Below are 18,315 nucleotides of genomic sequence, written 5' to 3' on the forward strand. Positions count from 1 at the left end.
TCTCATCGTTTCATTCATACTCTCAAATACTCAGACTGTACTTTAATCACCAGACACAGTCAGTGAACAAGGAGCCGTCTTGCTCTATTCCTTGACTGAGCTCCCCAGTTTGGCTGTTCTGTTGCGCTACTAAGTAGGGAGTGGTGTGTATATACTGCTCCTCCCATTTCTCCTCTCACCCTCATTCTTGCTTGTGTCAGTGTGCACTGCTTGTGTGATTGTGGGCCAGTCACTCTTTCGATCTCTCTCGCTCACAACACCCTCTCCTTTCTCTGCCTCACCACTTACTTCTCTTCGTCACCCTTTTTCAGAGTCATCTAACTACCACTTCCAACATTTCCAACTCTGACCTGCAAACCAGCTCTTCAAGGTAAGATATAAACACGCTTAATCACATTGATTTATTTGACTGTCAACACATCAGATAGCCACCAACCTGACAAATATATGCATGCCTCAAAGGTGTCCAAAACACGAGAACATTTTTAATTGTCATTTTTATGCTGCATTATACTATACTGTAAATACCATTTACTGTGTTAACATCTGTTGCACTCCACCCCACACCCTGACAAGGACCAGTCTATACAAGTAGAGGTGATAATGTGCAAAAAAATGTTATTTGACTCCCAACGTAAAATTGCTGTCTTCTGCTGCTTACTGCTGCTGACTGTTAACTAAAACTTGTTGATTCTTTTGGCTATTGCAGAATTTCATATCATTTTTGATTAACCTTGAAAAATGTTTATCTTTTGCGCAGAAGTAAAGTGGTCCTTGGGCAAAGGCATGGCTGGAATACTACTAAAAATAATACTTATCATTTCATGCCCGATGTTAGAGTTGATGCTAATGTGTGCTTGTGCACAGGCTCAGGACACCAGTTAAATTCTACTGCCATTGGATTATTATTTGCTAGGTGATATGCATCTATGTAATGAAACCAGATGTGGCACACCTCAGTCTATGCTGAGCCCTGCAAGTAGCTTCCTCAGTCGATGCTGAAAAAAGCTGAACATTTAACATTTACATTAAAACTTCCTACCACATAGACACAACATTGAGTTGTAGAGGTGCAAACACCAGATAATCAAATATTTTGGTGTGAACAGTCACAGGATCAGAAAAAAAAAAAAATCTCATGGCTGAGGTATAGGTGGCTGAAACGACCACCACAGAATAAGAATGACAAGTGTCCAGTTTGGGCCAAGAAATACATACATATCTACTCTGAAAAACCAAATGCTTTTTTTTAATGAATTGCTTATCAATTCATACCTACTTTTAAATAATTACTGCACACTTCTACTGTGTATCAAACAGCGCCCCACAGGGACCATCTCTTTTTTTTTTTTTTTTAAATGCAGCAAACTTTCAAATATGGATGACCAAATAAAAAAAAAATGAGTGTCAAGTATGTAAAATAAAGTTTGTTTTTTTAAACTAAACACATGAGAAACAGCATCTGTCAGAAAAGGTGAGAAACTCTTTCACATGGCATCATACTGTAATAACACCTTGCCAAACAGCTCTTACCCACATGTTTTCACACAAATTTCTGTGGTAACTTAAGTACTCGGATTTAAAAGCGTAACAAACATTGTCATTGAGGTGTTGTTTCAGTGTGCTGATAATAGTCAAATGTTAAAATTTTTGTCTACAAGGCAAATTCAGACAAACTGACACTTCATAAAAGAGTGAGAGCTCATACAGAGAGCCTAATTCCCCTCAGTGTTTGGCAGTCTGATGAGATTACTTTGACACACGGATACAGCACTACCTAACACCTGCAGACTGACTTATAGTTGTAAGTACAGTTGTGCAATGCTCAAAAAATAGTTGAGCAGCAGTTTCAATCAGAAAACATTCAATCACAGGAAGCTTGATAGAGCCTTCACGTATTTTTTTCTTTCAGTTTCATCATTTAATGTTGAAATTTCTCATTTTAAAAGCAAAGTAATATCTTTTTTTTAACATTTTAAGCAATATAACCTGCTTGTTTCCACCTCATAAATATGGGTATGTTTGCTTAGTACTTGGTAACGACCACAACTAGGAAATACTTTTAGCGGCCAGCTTTGGGGGCTGATTTTTGAGCATCAAAAGGCTTCTTGAGCTGTCTGGCAAGTCGTGCTCTTTTAAAGTCCATCCACACATGTTGATGGTTTGCAGGTTAGGGAAATGTGAGGGCCATGGAAAAGCCTTTGACCTTTGCTCCTCTGTACTCCAATGTAGATTTTGAGGCGTGTTTGGGATTATCATTCAATTGCAACAGCTGCTTATTTACATCTTTTTTTTTTTTTTTACACAGATATGTAAATGTATGAAGTTTTCTTCCAAATTTTTCTGATATTGTATCAAATCCATACATTTCTTTCTTTCTTTCGTTCCCCATTTAGTGTACAGGCTGTTCACTCAAAGTTTTCTCAGTCTACAAGATTTCAGCTGGTCTTCCTTTCTTCCTGTGTCGAAAACTTTTATTTCTTAATTACATCACCGGCTGAGGAAACAGCTACCTGGAAAAAAAAGCTTTGTTATCTTCTTATGGTCTACTCCTGCTTTGTGGGAATTGGTTAAATGAATTTACAGAGTGCTTGGCACCTGCTTACTGTAGAGGAGTCAGTGGATTCTCAGCTTCTTAACCGATCGTTAGAACACGATTTCTGGAGTCTGAGACCTTGACAAACGTTATCCGACAGCTACACCAATCTCACTTTAAAAAAAAAAAAGAAAAGAAAACATGAGTTCATCCTCCACTAACTGAACATGCACAGTACTAGTTTTTGTTATATCCACTGTATAAAGAAAACTATGCTAAATATACTAATCCTTGCTACTGCATTACATGACACCACAGGTCTTATTGTGTATACAAATGATAGACTGCAGAATTAAATCAGATAAATAACAATAAATCATGAGAAATGCAGGTAGAATTGAATAAGAAGCAATCTTTTCAGGTTACAGTGATGTGTATGACTTGCAATTACATCCATTGTATGACTACTCTGCAAACTTTTGTAATCTAACAATGACTTGCCATATACAGTCCTCTTGAGTATAAAATGCAGGAGTGTAATCTGTACAACAATTACAATCCTTTTAGGATTATTTCTTTGCATTCTAAGTACAGTATGTATGTCTGTGTCTTTGATACTTATTTTTCATGACCAAAAATTTGTTTGTTTTTGCCATTTTTATATGCACATTATACTAATTATTGATAGAAGTGGCAGTGTTAAATCACTGTAATCCTGCCAAACAATATACATATAGTTTCCATTTCTCAGTGCAATCAGAGTTATTTTTAAGAGCAATTTGTTCAGCATCTATCATCTCTGTTTGGGCAAGATGAGGTACAATAGTCTCTCAGCTGTCTTCATGATACTGATGTTCCAAACAATGCAATGATCAGTTTACCCCAGTGTAAGTCCAAAGATGACAACTGTATGGTTTAATTAATGTACTTCTCATTCAGAAGTAGCCACTTTATTGCAGCATGTTGCTTTTACATTAATTTCTCCAAATCCCAGATCATTGCTGTAATATTCTCCATATGTATCTTTTTTCCATCAAAAAGAGAAGTCCAATCAGTACATTTATGGGCCACAATTCAATTTCTGCTTTTGTATTATTTATGCCACTGATGTGGTATTTAAGTGCAGGAGAGTGTCGTATTTGTCATAGAGATGACAAATAAAATGTCACACTGTTATAAACCAGGGCCCTCAAGGCTCACACAATGAGCGTGAGAGATACGCATTTCAACAAGTTCTCACGCTCACATGGCATGTTTTTTGTGACACGCTGAAAAAAAAAATACAATCTAAAATTCTCTGGGGCGCCGCTATCGCTATGGAAACGGCAGGAATCAAGCACATCTCCCATGAGTCTGAGCAGAGCAACACTAACACAAGTGGGAGGGTGGGGCAGGATTCTCCCTCTTGCCTTCATTCAAAACTTGAGAGCCCTGTATAAACAGAAAGTATTTTCAACAAAACTTTAACCCAAGTGAATTCATAATTACTCCCTGGTCAAAAATTGGATGCTTCATTTGTTTATGGTTTGGCTGATTATTAACCTGTTCACTGTTGGGATTTCAGTGGCTGAATTGGAAGTAAACAAGAAACTTGTGCTAAAAGAAATGGACCAGACTCGGTGAACAATTCCCTATAATCCCAATATAGACCAGTGAGAAATGCTGACCAACATGTCATTAGGGTCCTCAGGTGGGAACCTCCTTTCATCAGTGTTTCGTCTAGTTGGGCCCATGACACCTCCAGGAGGCTAGACAGTGATCACTGGCATCCCAGAGTCACTCCCCTAATGCCAGCAATCACTGCTCCTCACACCACAACAACCATCTTTTTTTTTTTCCCAACCACAAACTACCCCAGCCTCTCACTAACTGCACACCTGTCATACCGGAGTGGGGATACAAACCCTGGTTCAGGTAGGGGGTAATGAAAGTATACTCACCTAAACAGTCATGCCATCACTAAATATGCCAGCAAAAACAAGGCCACACAGGCCAACTCACCTGACATGGCCACCTGGTTTCAAAGGGCTCAGATGGGCCACACCCTCCATTTAAATATATCCTGGATTTCTTCCTTGTGTCTTCCAAGAGTCTATTTACCCTAAGTTCTCCCCCTGCTGGGCCCCAGCTACTATTGCTTCTTCTAATCCATGAGAACCATTGCAAAGTGCTTTGTAGAGCTACTAAAGACAAACAACACTGCATAAACTCTTCGGTCTGCTTTTGAGATTTTTAAGCTCAAATGAAGAAAGAAACTAATAGTGAGGAAGAAGATTATAAATTCCTATATTTGAATATTTAGTTTGAACTCAATACAGGTTTTGGATTGGACTTTAGTGGGCAATAATTGCACTTGTATCTTCCTAAGTGAAGTGCTTCTTACTGTGTTTTCAGATGGTCATTTTTTGCAGTGCACATCAGAATGCGCATTCTTTTACTCTCAACAAGTGTACCATTTCTACATCAAAGCATTCTTGATGGATCTAAAATCTGAAACAACTTTCTCCCACTGAGTATAAACAAGTCAAACAGAGTGGTTCCAGATACAACATGCTTATCAGAGTTTGATATGTTGCCCGTAGGTAACAGCACGACACCAAGTTGGAGCAAGTACAACTTCTTCTTTTCTTATTTTAATTCTAACAATATTTCATAATATCAGAACAGGTTGAGCCAGTCAGTGTTGTGTGATGACGTGAGAAAAAAAATTATTCTCCAGTGAAGATATACGGGTATATGAACTGCACCAGTTCAATCTGCAACTCAACAGTGAAATGTTGAAATGTGAAATGGTAGCAAATATCTACTATTTTTTCACTCAAGTTCTCAAGAGCTGCTGAGAACTTATGGTGGAAACAACTGACAACATACTTAAATCACACTTAAAATCCTCATAACTTCAGGGAATCTTGTCCCGACCAAAAATGTCAAATGACAATGTAGGGTAAGAGTGCGAGATCTAATTCTAAAAAAAAAGGATATTTTCATATACTCTGTTAAATGTGAAGAACAAACAGACTAACAAAAATTTCATCTGTGATAGGTCTTGCTTTTCTGATGTAGTAGTACACGTAGTACATGTTCAGAGTAATTTGCACAGTTCATACTACAATACGGTGTATTGCAAGATTGAAGAGAACCTTTTGAAAGGCTGCAAACTTCCAACAATTTAGAGTGAAATTTACTTCAACTAACTAAACATTTTTAGGCATGAAGAACACACGAATCTGAAACAGGACTAAGGTGGATAACTGACGTATTATCTGTGAGGGAGACACAAAGCACTAAAGTAAATTCCTCAAGCATCTAAAGCTATTTGATTAAATCTATTAGTTGATTAGTAGGAATCAACCACATCTTCAATCCCTCTGATTTACAACCACGCAGAGCCGAAGACATGATCATGATCGCATTCTTTTCCATTAGTATCCATCAGTATCATTACTATCAATGCTGGCAGCATTTTTTAGATTAAAGTAAATAAGCGTAACTGAATGTGCTTACTATCATATTTTCAAACCTCCCTACATAATTACTTTGGGAGCAAAGAGACTTTTTTTGGGAGAGCAAAGCTTCTATTAATTTTACCCTCTGTCTTGCCAACAGGAAATGGTTTCCAAAAAGAAAATGGGCTACAAGTGTTGCATAGCAGTAGTATTGCTTCTCCTGTTGGCCTCTATTGCCGCCCTTGTTGCTGTCGCTGTCATCCAGGACACCTGGATTATCAAGGAGTACAGCACAGAGGTGAACACACGCATGTATTAATGTATTAATGTTTGAATCCAAAATGGATGCATACATGATTTTTTCATTCTAAGAAAGTGTTTTTTCTTCTTTATGGTCTCAACTCTGATCAGATCAATATGACGTAAACTGTAAAAATGGATTTTTGTAACATGAATCTATTCTTCATTGTTCATTTCAGTATGGCATAGTGATAGACTCGGGTTCATCACGTTCCACTGTATACCTGTATGAATGGCCAGGGGAGAAGGAGAATGAGACAGGAGTAGTGACTGAAAAAATTAACTGTAAAGTAAATGGTGAGTTGTCTTCCTCATAAAATGGAAATAAAATTCCAGCTTATGTATGAAATAGTCAGAGAATTTCTAGAAGTAAGTTAAAACCAATTAAAACTAGTGTTATATGAAAATTTGTGTTGCCTGAAAATAAATCACAATTAAAGCCAAAGCTTACTGAGCATTTTAATGTGAGATATTTTGTGAACATTCATTTAATATGAATGAATATGTCGAAAATACACGTAGGATGTACATTTAGTCTTACTTTGTGCCTTCAGGATCTGCTATCTCAGAGATGAAAGTTGACCCAGAGAATGACAAAAACACATTGAAAGGATTCCAAGTCTGTATGAATAAAATCACCAAAAGCATTCCTGCTGAAAAGCACAAAACCACACCTCTCTTTCTGGGAGCTACAGCTGGAATGCGACTGCTACAGTAAGAAAGAAAACTTTTTCATTCTAAAAGCAATAAAGTTTAATACTTACCAATGTCAGCGTTAGAGGTGAGAATAATTGTATTTGTTTCCTCATTTACTAGGACAGTGAACTCTTGTTTTTTAAACTTAACTCAGACCTGTTCATTGTGTCCTTTTGAAGATATAACAGGCTAAAAAAAAATTCCGTTGCTGAATAAAGTCAATGTCAGACTATTGATGTGGTCAGCTAAAATTGTGGATGAAAGTGTGGTACAGAGACAGTTGATATTCTGCTGGCATAAACTGATGAATGGAATTAAGTAGTAGACAGATATATAGGAAAGTCACGTGTTGGAGGGCCTGTGAGGGTCTGAGGCCCAGGACGGTGGCTAGCTTTGGCTGGTTGGTAATTCAGCCTTGCTTTATTCCTAAATTCCACTGAGTCACTAGGAAGCTTGAGTTGTGAAAACATGTTTAGACTGCAGGCTGGGGCAAATTTCAGTAGCTCATATGGTGGAACAGCAATGCTGAGAAGTCTAAATGTGGAGTCTTCTCACAGTACTAGGTTGGTACAGAGGGGGTTTTATGCTTTAAGGTTTATGAGACGTCCGTTCGCTTTGCTTTGGAGCTACTTATTCTGGAGGACACAGTACATTGAAAATAGAGAAAAGGTGAGAGCAGAATTTATTTTAGATGTTTTAATTTTAAGATATCAGAAGCAGAAAATGTATACATTAAAAATACCCTTACAAACTTGTGTAAGTCTGCTGTCACGTCTTTGGGAGTTGTGAAGCTTGAGGAAGGTTACCTTAGCCTAAAAATGACATCCTGTTAATAACCTCACAAGAGTTTAGGACATATTGTTCTAATTTTTTCCTTTTTTCAATGAAAGGATTGAAAAATAACATGTTGACATGTGACCATTATTACTTCTGTTCTTTTGAATAGCTGTTTCCTTTTGGTTTCACTTGTCTGGCTTACTCTGGGTAAATATTAAGCTTACAGGCATAAGGAGTAGTGTCAATTTTCTCATTAAACTCTCTGCATCCAAGCCAATAAGTGTAAATGAACAAAATATCAAACAATTTCCTCAATGACAGAGATCCTACTTTTGACATTAGTTTCCACTTCTGTCTCTAACCCTGCTCCTTTTTTCTGATTTGTAAGTGAAAAAGATGAACAGAGGTCCAATGAAGTAATGACAAGTCTCAGAAAATATCTGAGTTCACTGCCATTCAGCTTCCAGAATGCTTCCATCATTACTGGTCAAGAAGAAGGGCTATATGGGTGGATCACAGTCAACTACTTAATGGGAAATTTCCTGGAAGTAAGACATCCGCATAATCTATTTATTGTATAGAGTCTATGAAAATATACTTCTCTATATAAAGGCAAGGCAAGGCAAGGCAAGTTTATTTGTATAGCACAATTCAACGACAAGGTGCTTTACAGAGACAAAGATAAAGGTGAAAATAATAGGAAAAAAACAAACAACTGGTGTTTAACACATGCAAGACCACATGTGTTGTACTTTGTATAACCTTTCTTGATTATATTTGCAGAAATACCTATGGAACAGTTATGTCCGTCCAAAGGGTGCAGTGACAGTTGGTTCCATGGACCTCGGAGGAGCATCGACACAGATTGCATTTGCTGTTCAGGAACATGGCAACGGATCTGACTATATGCACGTCAAACTGTATGGTTACCCTTACTATGTCTACACACACAGTTTCCTCTGCTATGGCAAGAATGAAGCTGAGAAGAGGGTTCTGGATAAAGTAGTCCAGGTACTCAACTTTGATTTGCATCTGTGTGCACAGGAAAGCATCTATTTGTACTATAACCATTGTAGTTCATTTGATATTGCAGTTTGCAGCAGGACTCAAATGCTAATAACTAACACACACAAGAAGATTGGCAGATAATAACTATAACTTTTAAACATTTGGAGTGGAAAAAAAGAGAAAAAAATAAACAGCCAGAGAAATCAGGCAACACATTCCAATGCAGAGCTAGAAAGCATTCAGCGATGTTATTCCTAAACAAAACAGGGAAAAGCAGGCAACAAACATGATAGCGTAGTTAAAATGAGCATGTGCCAAGTGGTGGAGAGAAATTCTGTAGGATATAAAAGCATAATACAAAAGAACTCATGTTTGAATCTGAAATAAAAAATGAAAAAGTGAAATAACTAAGTTCATAAACATAAAGCTTCCTGAGCTTCCACAAGAAAAGAACTGCCATGCATTCAAAAACCATGATCCATTAATGCCCTGCAATGAATTGATTAGTGAATACTGCTGTCACGAACAGGCAAAAGGAGACCAGTCAAGAATGCATTATGTCATTAAGTATATTGATTGAACCATGAATGTCATCACACTAGCCAGCAATAAAAGCATTATTTCTGGTAACTCACAGCTTCATTCTTGATACTAATGGCAATGCTATAGGGAGAAATATGCTATGCTGTTAGAATAAGTAATGGGTGTAAAGTTGCTGTTGGTTCCTTGTAGAAAATGTTAACTTTAAAATTTGTATTGTTGTATGCAGCACAGTTAACACAGTAGATGAAACGTCTGTGAATGCACAAACAACACAGTTCAAGCTCTCCTCCCTTATCTCACGCTACCATGTTCTTTCCTGTTCCTATTTTCTTCACCTCATCATCAACTGTAAATTCTCTCTTAACTTTCTCAACTTTATGTTCCAGCAATCATCTGGCCAGGCTTACATGATAAACCCCTGTTATCCAGATGGTTTCAACACTACTGTGAAGGCTTCGACCATTTATGACACAAACTGCACAAATAAACCCTCAAACTACAACCCAGATCAGGAGTTCTTCATGGTTGGAGGTGCAGACTCAGACAAATGTGGGGCATTAGTAAAGTCTATATTTGATTTCAAAACCTGTTCTGCACCACATTGCTCCTTCAATGGCGTCGAGCAGCCACCAGTCACTGGAGAATTTATGGTAACATACTGTGCAGATATAAATGTGGCAAGTAAACTGTTGAAGATGTTAAAAACAACTGAATGCTAATTTCTGCTGTTTGTACCAGGCATATGCTGGATTTTTCTTCACTGCCAGAGCTCTGCTGTTAAATGGCACCTCATTGATCGATCAGTTCAATGCCTCTACGGAGACCTTCTGCCACACAAACTGGACAGAGGTAGGTCCTTCAAATTGATATAAAGCTGCAGAAATAAGAAATGAAGAGTGAAGGGAAAGAAGCCAAACAAAAACAAGGGGAGATACAGAGACAAAACCTTGCAAATATGTATTGAAAATGTTATTACAAAAAATACACTATAAAGTTTATTTTACTCATCAAGAAAACAAAAAAAAAGAGGCCAATCTGCCCCCCATAATATGCATAGGCTTTGAAACAAAAGGCAAAGGCAGAACGATGCAGGGCTGTTCTCTTCATTTACTGTTTGTTTTCTCTTGAAAACAAGACTGTAGTTATGAGTAACTTACAACTCAATTCAGAAATAGTTGAAAAGGTATGGACAATGCCAACAAAAGGAAAAATGGGAGTTATTCTTTGGCATTTGTAGACTGTACAAGTCCAATATATTTCATATTTTTTTCTTGTCAACTTAATTCAAGTTTTTAGTATACATCCATTTACTTGTGTACACCCATTCACATGTTAAGGTGTCCAGCAGTGCAGGGTTGTTGTTGCATTTCACATGTCAAAATTCTCCACACATTCTCTACTGGGTGCTGGTGAGGACTGCAGGTAGGCTAGTTCAGAACCTCTATCCTTTCTTAGCGTATGTTGGTCAAAACTCTCAATGCATATTTCTGCATTAAAGCAACCATCACAAATGGAGCTTTTTCCAAAGGCTCTGACACAACCTCATACCACCACAGAGCCTGGTTTTTGGACAAGTTATTGATAATAGTCTATGTGGTCGTTTCTGTCTTTAATCCAAGGCACACAATGTCAATTTCTTCCAAAAAAAAAAAAAAGATGGCCTGTATGATGATCCATCCCAGACGCCTCTGAGCTCGGAGAACACACCAGCACCTCTGGAAAAGGATCACATGAGGCGTTTATTTTGCACAGTAAAGTTTTTACTGCCATTTATAAATGTAAGGTTATGTCAGTTATTGGGGAATCATGGTTCTTGAAGCAATGCCATCAGAGGGCTTGGAGATTCCAGCTTAGACTTGTACCCTTTTCACACTGACTTTTGGCAAGATTGCTTGAATGGTTTAATATTCTGCACTGTTGAGGCAAAATATGCAAATCCTTTCTTTGAGGAATTAACAAACTGGAAATCTTCCACTCATCTTTACTCTTCAAACATGATTTTCATTGTACCAAATCATGACAACAATTTTCTTCTGACATCAGTCTGCTTTATTCAAACCTCATTACCAGCTCTAAATTGCCCGTCACAAGTTCACGCTGCCTTCATTTTTTTTCTTTCATTTTTCACACCTTCTGTTTTTTTTTCTGTTTTCGGGTTGTAAGTTACTGATGAGTACAGTCTTGTTTTAAAGGGAAAACAGACAGTAAATGAAAAGAGCTGCGCTGGTGTGTGCTGGGCTTGCTTTTTTCTGCAGAGTTTATGTGGGCACACACTGTGGCAGACCGATTGCCTTCTGTTATATTCCTGATGAGTAAATTGACTTTATGACGTGCTTTCTACAATAACATATTCTAAACGTCTGAGCAAGTTTAGAATCTTATTTGATTTAAACTACTACATGCATTGAACGATTTGAGCATTGTGTATTGCTGTGATTATTGCATCACACATTTAACTCTGATCTTTGTTTCTCTTCCTTTTAGCTGAAAAAACAAAAGGACTGGATCAGTGAAAAATACCTCAAAACTTACTGTTATGCATCTCACTATGTCCTCACTCTCCTGGCAGATGGATACAAGTTTGATAAAGAAACCTGGCAAAACATACACTTTGAAAAAGAGGTTAGTTGAAGAAAAAAAACTGCCTTTGGTGTAAAGTTCCTTTATTGCACTGTGTTTTACACAACTATGAACTCTAAAGTGTGCTACAGACAAATAATGCTCAGGTTATGGCTGACAAAGAATGCAGGGATCAGAATGTGTTTAAAAAAGTGACTTTGTGAGAGTTTTTCTGACTGAGCTGTCATTACTGTATTTACTCTTCTGCACAGACAGACAGGCAGTAATGAGTGTGAATGGGCCACACAATGAGGCCAAATATGGACAACTGACACACAAATCATCTGCTGTCATGTACTTGAGGCCACAGTAGAAGGCATGCAATGTATGTTTCCACAAAGGAACCCTCTCAGCTGAGGGGGATTCCTGGTCTGTGATACTCAGTGTAACAGTGATGAGTCATAGAGACCAATGGTGGCTCTTGAAAAGACAGATGTTATAGCTGCAGTTTCCTAAAAGCATAGAGTCTTGTCTTCATAATAGCATGGAGTTTGGCCTTTATACACAAGACAAGACTGGTTCTCATCAGCTTAGGCTGCTCTTTATTTTAAACAAAGGACTTGCTGTGCTTCATATGCTCTTTAGAGCACTCACGGTGTCAGGGCGTATTGCAGCTGCTCGTTATGAAGGGAATTACAAAACAGGCAATCTTCAATTTCTTTTCATGAAAGTTATGACTCATACTTTGCCCTTGAGCTGTCATTTTACAACTTCATAACAGAACTGTTTGATAGGTGAAACTTCCTTGGACATGCAAAGTGATTTATCAGTGTGTTCACAGCAAGTATAACTGAAAAACTCCTATGTACAGTATGCATATTTTTTTCGTCCTCTTCAGGTAAAGTCAACAAGCATCGGATGGAGTTTGGGCTACATGCTGAGTATGTCCAATATGATCCCGTCTGACATGAAAGAAATCCCCCCAATGACATATCCCGTCTTTGCTGGCCTCATCTTTCTATTTTCAGCATTACTCATTGTAACTGTTGTTGTAGTGTTTATAATTCTTGTCCGCACTTGCTACTGAGAAAGTAAGTTACAGAGGGGAATCCGTGAAAGCCCCGGCGGCAGCTGGAATTCTCTAAATTGCGTGAGTGTGCTTCAGCTGCATGTGTAGTAAGTTGTGAACCAAAATGTTTAGTTTTTCAGTTTGATCCAGAGAAACAGGATTCCCACAGATATGACCCGATTGGCGGTGTGCTCGAGATTTAGGATTGGAGTTGAAGTTAAAGTCTCAGCTTTGCCATAGTTAAGTAAACTAGCCACAATGCAATGCAGCAGTCACTCAATTAAAAACTAATGGGAAGTGAGGGTTTTTAAGACTATGTGTGAATCCTGTCCATCTGACCTTGATTCCAACATACATTGTTGTGGTATCATTGAGGCTTTAAGCAACCTACAGTCGAAGGACAGTGAAGAGCAACCCGGTTTCACAGCAAAATGTGAAATAGCCACAAAACAGAACTATTTTGTATTATTCTGATAAACATCAGTTCAGATTTTTTTCATACGACATAGCACAACTAATGTAATTCAAACACATTTTGTGTGTTTAACAGATGAGGCGGAACTCATCAGTCTGTAATACTGGAAAAGGACTGTAACAGTTTTAATCCCAAGTATTACTGTTAACTAAAGTTTGCCAAGTAGGTTTTAATGCTGAACAATAGCTGGACAGCAAGGAAACAGTGACTGAATCCTAATATGACATCTCAAATGTTAAATTACTTGAAAACATCAGAAGCTGAGAGATAGTCAAACTGGGTTCTTTGGCTTGACAATCATGTGTGTAGCTCTACCACACAACCACTTTAACCATTCAACCTCCAAGTGTGGACTGTTACATGTTAATTAGTATACAATAGTCATTTTATGTTTTGTTGTGAGGCTGGGTTCTACAAAAAGCTTGAAAAAAAAACCCAAAACAGTTCATTTTGTACCTCAGGGAAGCTTGCAAAGATTTAAGGAACAATGTCTTTTCATTTACTTGACTTTTGACTCAACAAAGGCACACATTGATGGCCTGATGGACACACAAATGATAAATGATCATGTGCTTGTTCCTGTCTCAAGAGTATCTTTATCTGAAAATGAGGTTCTACATGTGCATATACACATTGGTGTTCACACGGAATGTTAAGCAATGGCTTGAACTATCTATTTACTCACCTAATAGTTGTGTTTTTCCCCTATAACATATGGAATTGCACTGAATGTATAGACTTACAAAATTCAAGTGTTTTGCCACAGCACTAATGTAGTGTTGGTAAATTGGTAAATGGTAAATTTTTCCATCAGAAAACATATTATAGGTGGTCAACAATGCTTCTGAATGATAACCTCCCAAACAAATAATACATTAAATGTGCAATGTGCCATTTTTTGTTTTGATTTCACAAGTATCCAGTAGCCAATACATCATTAAAAAGGCAATACCGCTCCAGTAGTTGTTTTTTTATCCTTTTTTTTGTTGTTATTGTTCTTTTTTAATTTTAGGTGAACAGGTATATCTGTTTAAAATCTTGTTGTTCCATAACCAGTAAGCTTTTTCTTCTGAACAGATGCTGTTTGGATTACTTATGCGCAATTGATTTAGAGAGTCAAGAGACAGATTATTCGGGTAGTCGAGCAAACTACACCAGAGCATTCAGTGATGGTGTTAATATTGACAGGTCTCACAGGCACAGTTTTTAGGGAAAACCACAGTATAAACAGTATTGTTAATGTAATGTGAAGATGTCTTCTTCTATCAACATGTAACCTTAGTTGCTGATGTAGCGATACAACATAATTTTGTTTAATGACAACATAAATTTAAGCATTTGTCTTTTGACCTTCTGAATATGTCACGCTCTACTTGTTAATATTTGAGTAATATTGTCATTGCACTGGAAAAAGTTATGCACGTTTCTCATGTCATGCGATAATGATTATCTCTCCACTCAGTACATAATAAACGTATCCACTAACTGCATCTTTGTTGGTTGCTGCTCTTTTAATTAGCTGATTGATGTATCTCCCGGGGCTCAGCTCCTACCTAAAGTGCTACATCACAAGTGAATATCTCTTTGGATCCATCTGATCAAGTAGATCAAGCAATGTCAAAGTGCAGGTATTCATGTTTAAATCTAAATGCCTTTCAACCCTTCATAACCCTTCATTTATACACAATACAATACCGCACTCTAGTGGTAGTAGAGTGCATCAGCAAAATGGAAGGTAATATTGACAGTTTGAAATATTTTTTTATTGAAAGTTTTCTTCAAAAATAAAACAAAGAAAACAAACAGAAAGACACATCTGAAACTACAGCAATATCCACTGGTTCTACAGACACACTCTCAAAATCACAACTTGAAAGACATGGGAGGCATGTGACCGAGCAAATAAAAAAATAGCATCATCAAAGTTATTTCTGTTGCATCTTCTTTTACACACCTGTACAAAACAAGATCTCATAAATATTACTTTTGTTCTCACTTTCTCTACTTTCTCTCTCCCTACGATAATCATTTTTCCACGAGAGGTTTGTATCAGCTTGATTTTGGTTGAACCAGTTTTTCTGTGTCCATCTCTTCCTGCATTTCCATTTGCCTCCTTTCATTCGTGGAGCGAGGGGATGATCTTCGAGGACATGCTCTCACAACCACTCTGAGCCACATAGTCCACATAGTGGTAACAATTTTTTTTTTTGTACATTTTGTTAATATGTGATGCACTCGTGTTCTCAACAAATATTCAAATCTGTAAATCCTAAATCTTCTGGTTTAAAATGGTAAGTTACTTTTATCCAGGAGACGCACCACTTCCACAGACATCCAACACAAAACAGTGTCTATCCCCAGTACTGAAGTGTTTAGCAGCTCAAACATTATTATTAGTTATTATCTCAAAAAATAATAGAGAAAAAAAAGGCAACAAACACACACACAAAAATGAAATCTTCTTGTATACATAAGCTGAAATGAGTTTGTTACCAGAAATGCCCTTTACTCTAACAGAGATCATCGATGCTCACATTGTTAAGTGTCTCCTGTTTGTACATAAAATAGTTTGCTTGACTTGGAATACACATCTGAAATTCTAACAATTTTATCTGCAGGATTTTGGGAAGCAGTCATCATAAGTTGGAGCATGTCAGTATTGGCATTTAAGATTTAACATTGATTAAACCAGCCTGAGAAGAACATAGGCTGGTGTAACTTAAGAAGTACATAGCAATATTCAACAGGTTGGATGTCTGCTTAACTGTTACACTCCAGATCATATTAACATTTGACCGCATGAAACAAATCCTCTCGTCTGGTTGAGGCAATTGTGTTAACGACCTACTGTGTGCTTCCATTCACTGATAAAATCATCTCACAGACCAACATCATGATGACCAAAACATTTTAGTTTCAAAAAGGAAAAACTTAAAAGAAAAAAAAGAAAAATAAGCAACACAAGGAAGATCTCTTCACTTCATAGTTTTTTTCGTCTTTGGTATAAAATATGCCACCTGTAGGCTGCGTTTGTTCAACAGTTAAGAAAGACTCAATAAACTGTCAACAGTTCTACTAAAACTATTGCTTCTTGCACATTTAAAAATCCTAGCTTTTTTTAAATTTGCTTTTTTTTTTGTTTTTGTTTTTGACAAAGTCAGATTTTTTTTGCCCTTTTCTTTATGCAATTAGACAAGCAAAGCACACAAAGTAAAAGCCTTTGGGGAAAAAAAAGACTGCAATCTAAAACCAAAAGGCAGAAAGATATAAAATGTGGTGGAGAAACAGAGCTTTTACTCCACGATTAAACCAAACTGCATTTCCCAGGAAGCAGTGGATTGACCCTTTCTACAAGTCACATTAAAGATTTTTTTCATCTAATCAACCAACATCACCTGCACTTCACCACATAATGCAAAATCATCTTCATACAAATACAGCCTATGTGTTAAAATCCTGTACAGATAGCTTTGTAGATTTCATCTCTGAGGCCCTCAGAAAATCTCAAATCATTCAACCACTCTTTTTTTCTCTAAAGAATATAATACTTTGGAAACTTTTTTCCCAAAGTTTGAGAAAATTAAGGCAAGAAAGATTTACGAAAACATTGATATTCTAGAAAACTACTCAAATAACAAAAAGAATGAAAATAATGTAGCTTCATATCAAAGGAAGACAGCCTGTTTTCTCTTAGACTTTGCTTCCTTCTTCTTCTTTTGTTTTTTTTTTATAAAAAAGTCAGAAAATCTACCTGCACATTCAAATGTAATTTTTTTCTGTACAGTTGGTTAAATTTGAGTTCAGTCTTTGTGTTTTTCTTTTTCCTTTGGAGGCAAAGTCCAGTCTCAGGGTGAAAAATAATCAAATCATAGTTGAGGACTCATTGATTTCATTGTCCTTTAGCTCAGGAAACAATGATTTGTTTTTTTTTTGTCTTTTTCTCGGTTCAACCAGGTATGAAGGATAATTGATTCTTTCTTCATTTTGTCTTTTATTCAGTGCCTGTGCACAATGGAAGCATTCTCCCCTCGGTGTTGTTCGCATCAGTTTTTTTAAATTTTTTTGTCCTGTCATTTCGATTCTGGCTGTGTCTCCAGCGCCATCGTGCAGTCCTTCTAAAGGCAATGCAGCAATGATTCCTACCAGTCTTGTTATCTAAAGGAGGCAGAAAATTCAGTGAAAAAAAGGGAAACTGAAGAAACCCTGCTGTCTGTTACTGTTTCAAAAACAAAACAAAAAAACAGTATTTCCATTGTACAACCGCTAGTATGTGAAAATAAAACCACCAGAGGGTTATCTACGATGCAGAAAAAACATAATAAATGAGAAAAAAATGAAAAAAAGTTGATGGGGGACTTGTACAAGCAAATGACATGATTCTTTGATAAAAACATCACTGTTGTAATATAACACAATTCAATCTTTTGTAGTTAATTGTGAAGACAAATAAAATATTTTACATAATAAGACCCTTTTAATAACTTTTAATAAAATTACATTATGTGCAGTTAACATACACTAATCCAGAATGCAGAAGCAGTATGTGAAAAACTAAAGATAACCTTACTGCTTAAATAGGAATTAAGAGAGTCAGTAGCAGCAAGGTGCTGCTAATCGGATGCACTTGATTAACTGATCATCATCAAGTGCTAACACCTCTATCAAAGCAGACGTTTTGACACTTTGCTGGTCTGAAGCATCCAGGTGCGTTAACATCAGTATTGCCTCTTAGAGAAGCAATTATTGCTGCTCATCAATCTGCGAGGGGTGATAAGGTCATTACCATACATTTTGGAGTTCATCATTCCACAGAGAGAATGATTATTAACAAGAGGAAAACATTCGGTTGATAAACATCCCAGGAGTGGATGTCTCAGCGAGTTCACCACAAGGTCACACTATACAA

At 37.1% G+C, this 18,315-nt stretch overlaps 2 protein-coding genes across 2 annotated transcripts in view; one reads left to right on the plus strand and one right to left on the minus strand.

Moving 5' to 3' along the window:
* Window positions 1-269: 269 nt before the first annotated feature.
* entpd3 (ectonucleoside triphosphate diphosphohydrolase 3) lies at window positions 270-14,134 on the plus strand. Its single transcript, XM_072394663.1, has 10 exons — window positions 270-370; window positions 6,143-6,280; window positions 6,462-6,579; window positions 6,837-6,996; window positions 8,144-8,303; window positions 8,539-8,766; window positions 9,693-9,956; window positions 10,045-10,155; window positions 11,791-11,928; window positions 12,764-14,134. Exons 2-10 carry the CDS (start codon window positions 6,146-6,148, stop codon window positions 12,950-12,952), a joined length of 1,503 nt encoding a protein of 500 aa, XP_072250764.1. The 5' UTR covers window positions 270-370; window positions 6,143-6,145; the 3' UTR covers window positions 12,953-14,134.
* A 1,016-nt stretch (window positions 14,135-15,150) lies between these two features.
* LOC140316721 (RNA-binding motif, single-stranded-interacting protein 3-like) overlaps window positions 15,151-18,315 on the minus strand; it is a 123,430-nt gene continuing 120,265 nt past the window's right edge. The window contains exon 14 of the mRNA XM_072394665.1: window positions 15,151-17,564. Coding sequence (XP_072250766.1) covers window positions 17,561-17,564 — 4 coding nt within the window. The 3' untranslated portion in view covers window positions 15,151-17,560. The remainder of the gene's footprint in view (window positions 17,565-18,315) is intronic.

The sequence above is a fragment of the Leuresthes tenuis genome, unplaced genomic scaffold (assembly GCF_036924035.1).
Source record: "Leuresthes tenuis unplaced genomic scaffold, fLeuTen1.0.hap1 SCAF_10, whole genome shotgun sequence".
Lineage (NCBI taxonomy): Eukaryota > Metazoa > Chordata > Actinopteri > Atheriniformes > Atherinopsidae > Leuresthes > Leuresthes tenuis.

Coding starts and splice junctions, on each gene's coding strand:
- entpd3 (XM_072394663.1), top strand. CDS start 6,146: ATGGTTTCCAAAAAGAAAATGGGCTACAAGTGTTGCATAGCAGTAGTA. Junction 8,767..9,692: donor TTCTGGATAAAGTAGTCCAG/GTACTCAACTTT, acceptor TTTATGTTCCAG/CAATCATCTGGCCAGGCTTA. Junction 10,156..11,790: donor GCCACACAAACTGGACAGAG/GTAGGTCCTTCA, acceptor TCTTCCTTTTAG/CTGAAAAAACAAAAGGACTG.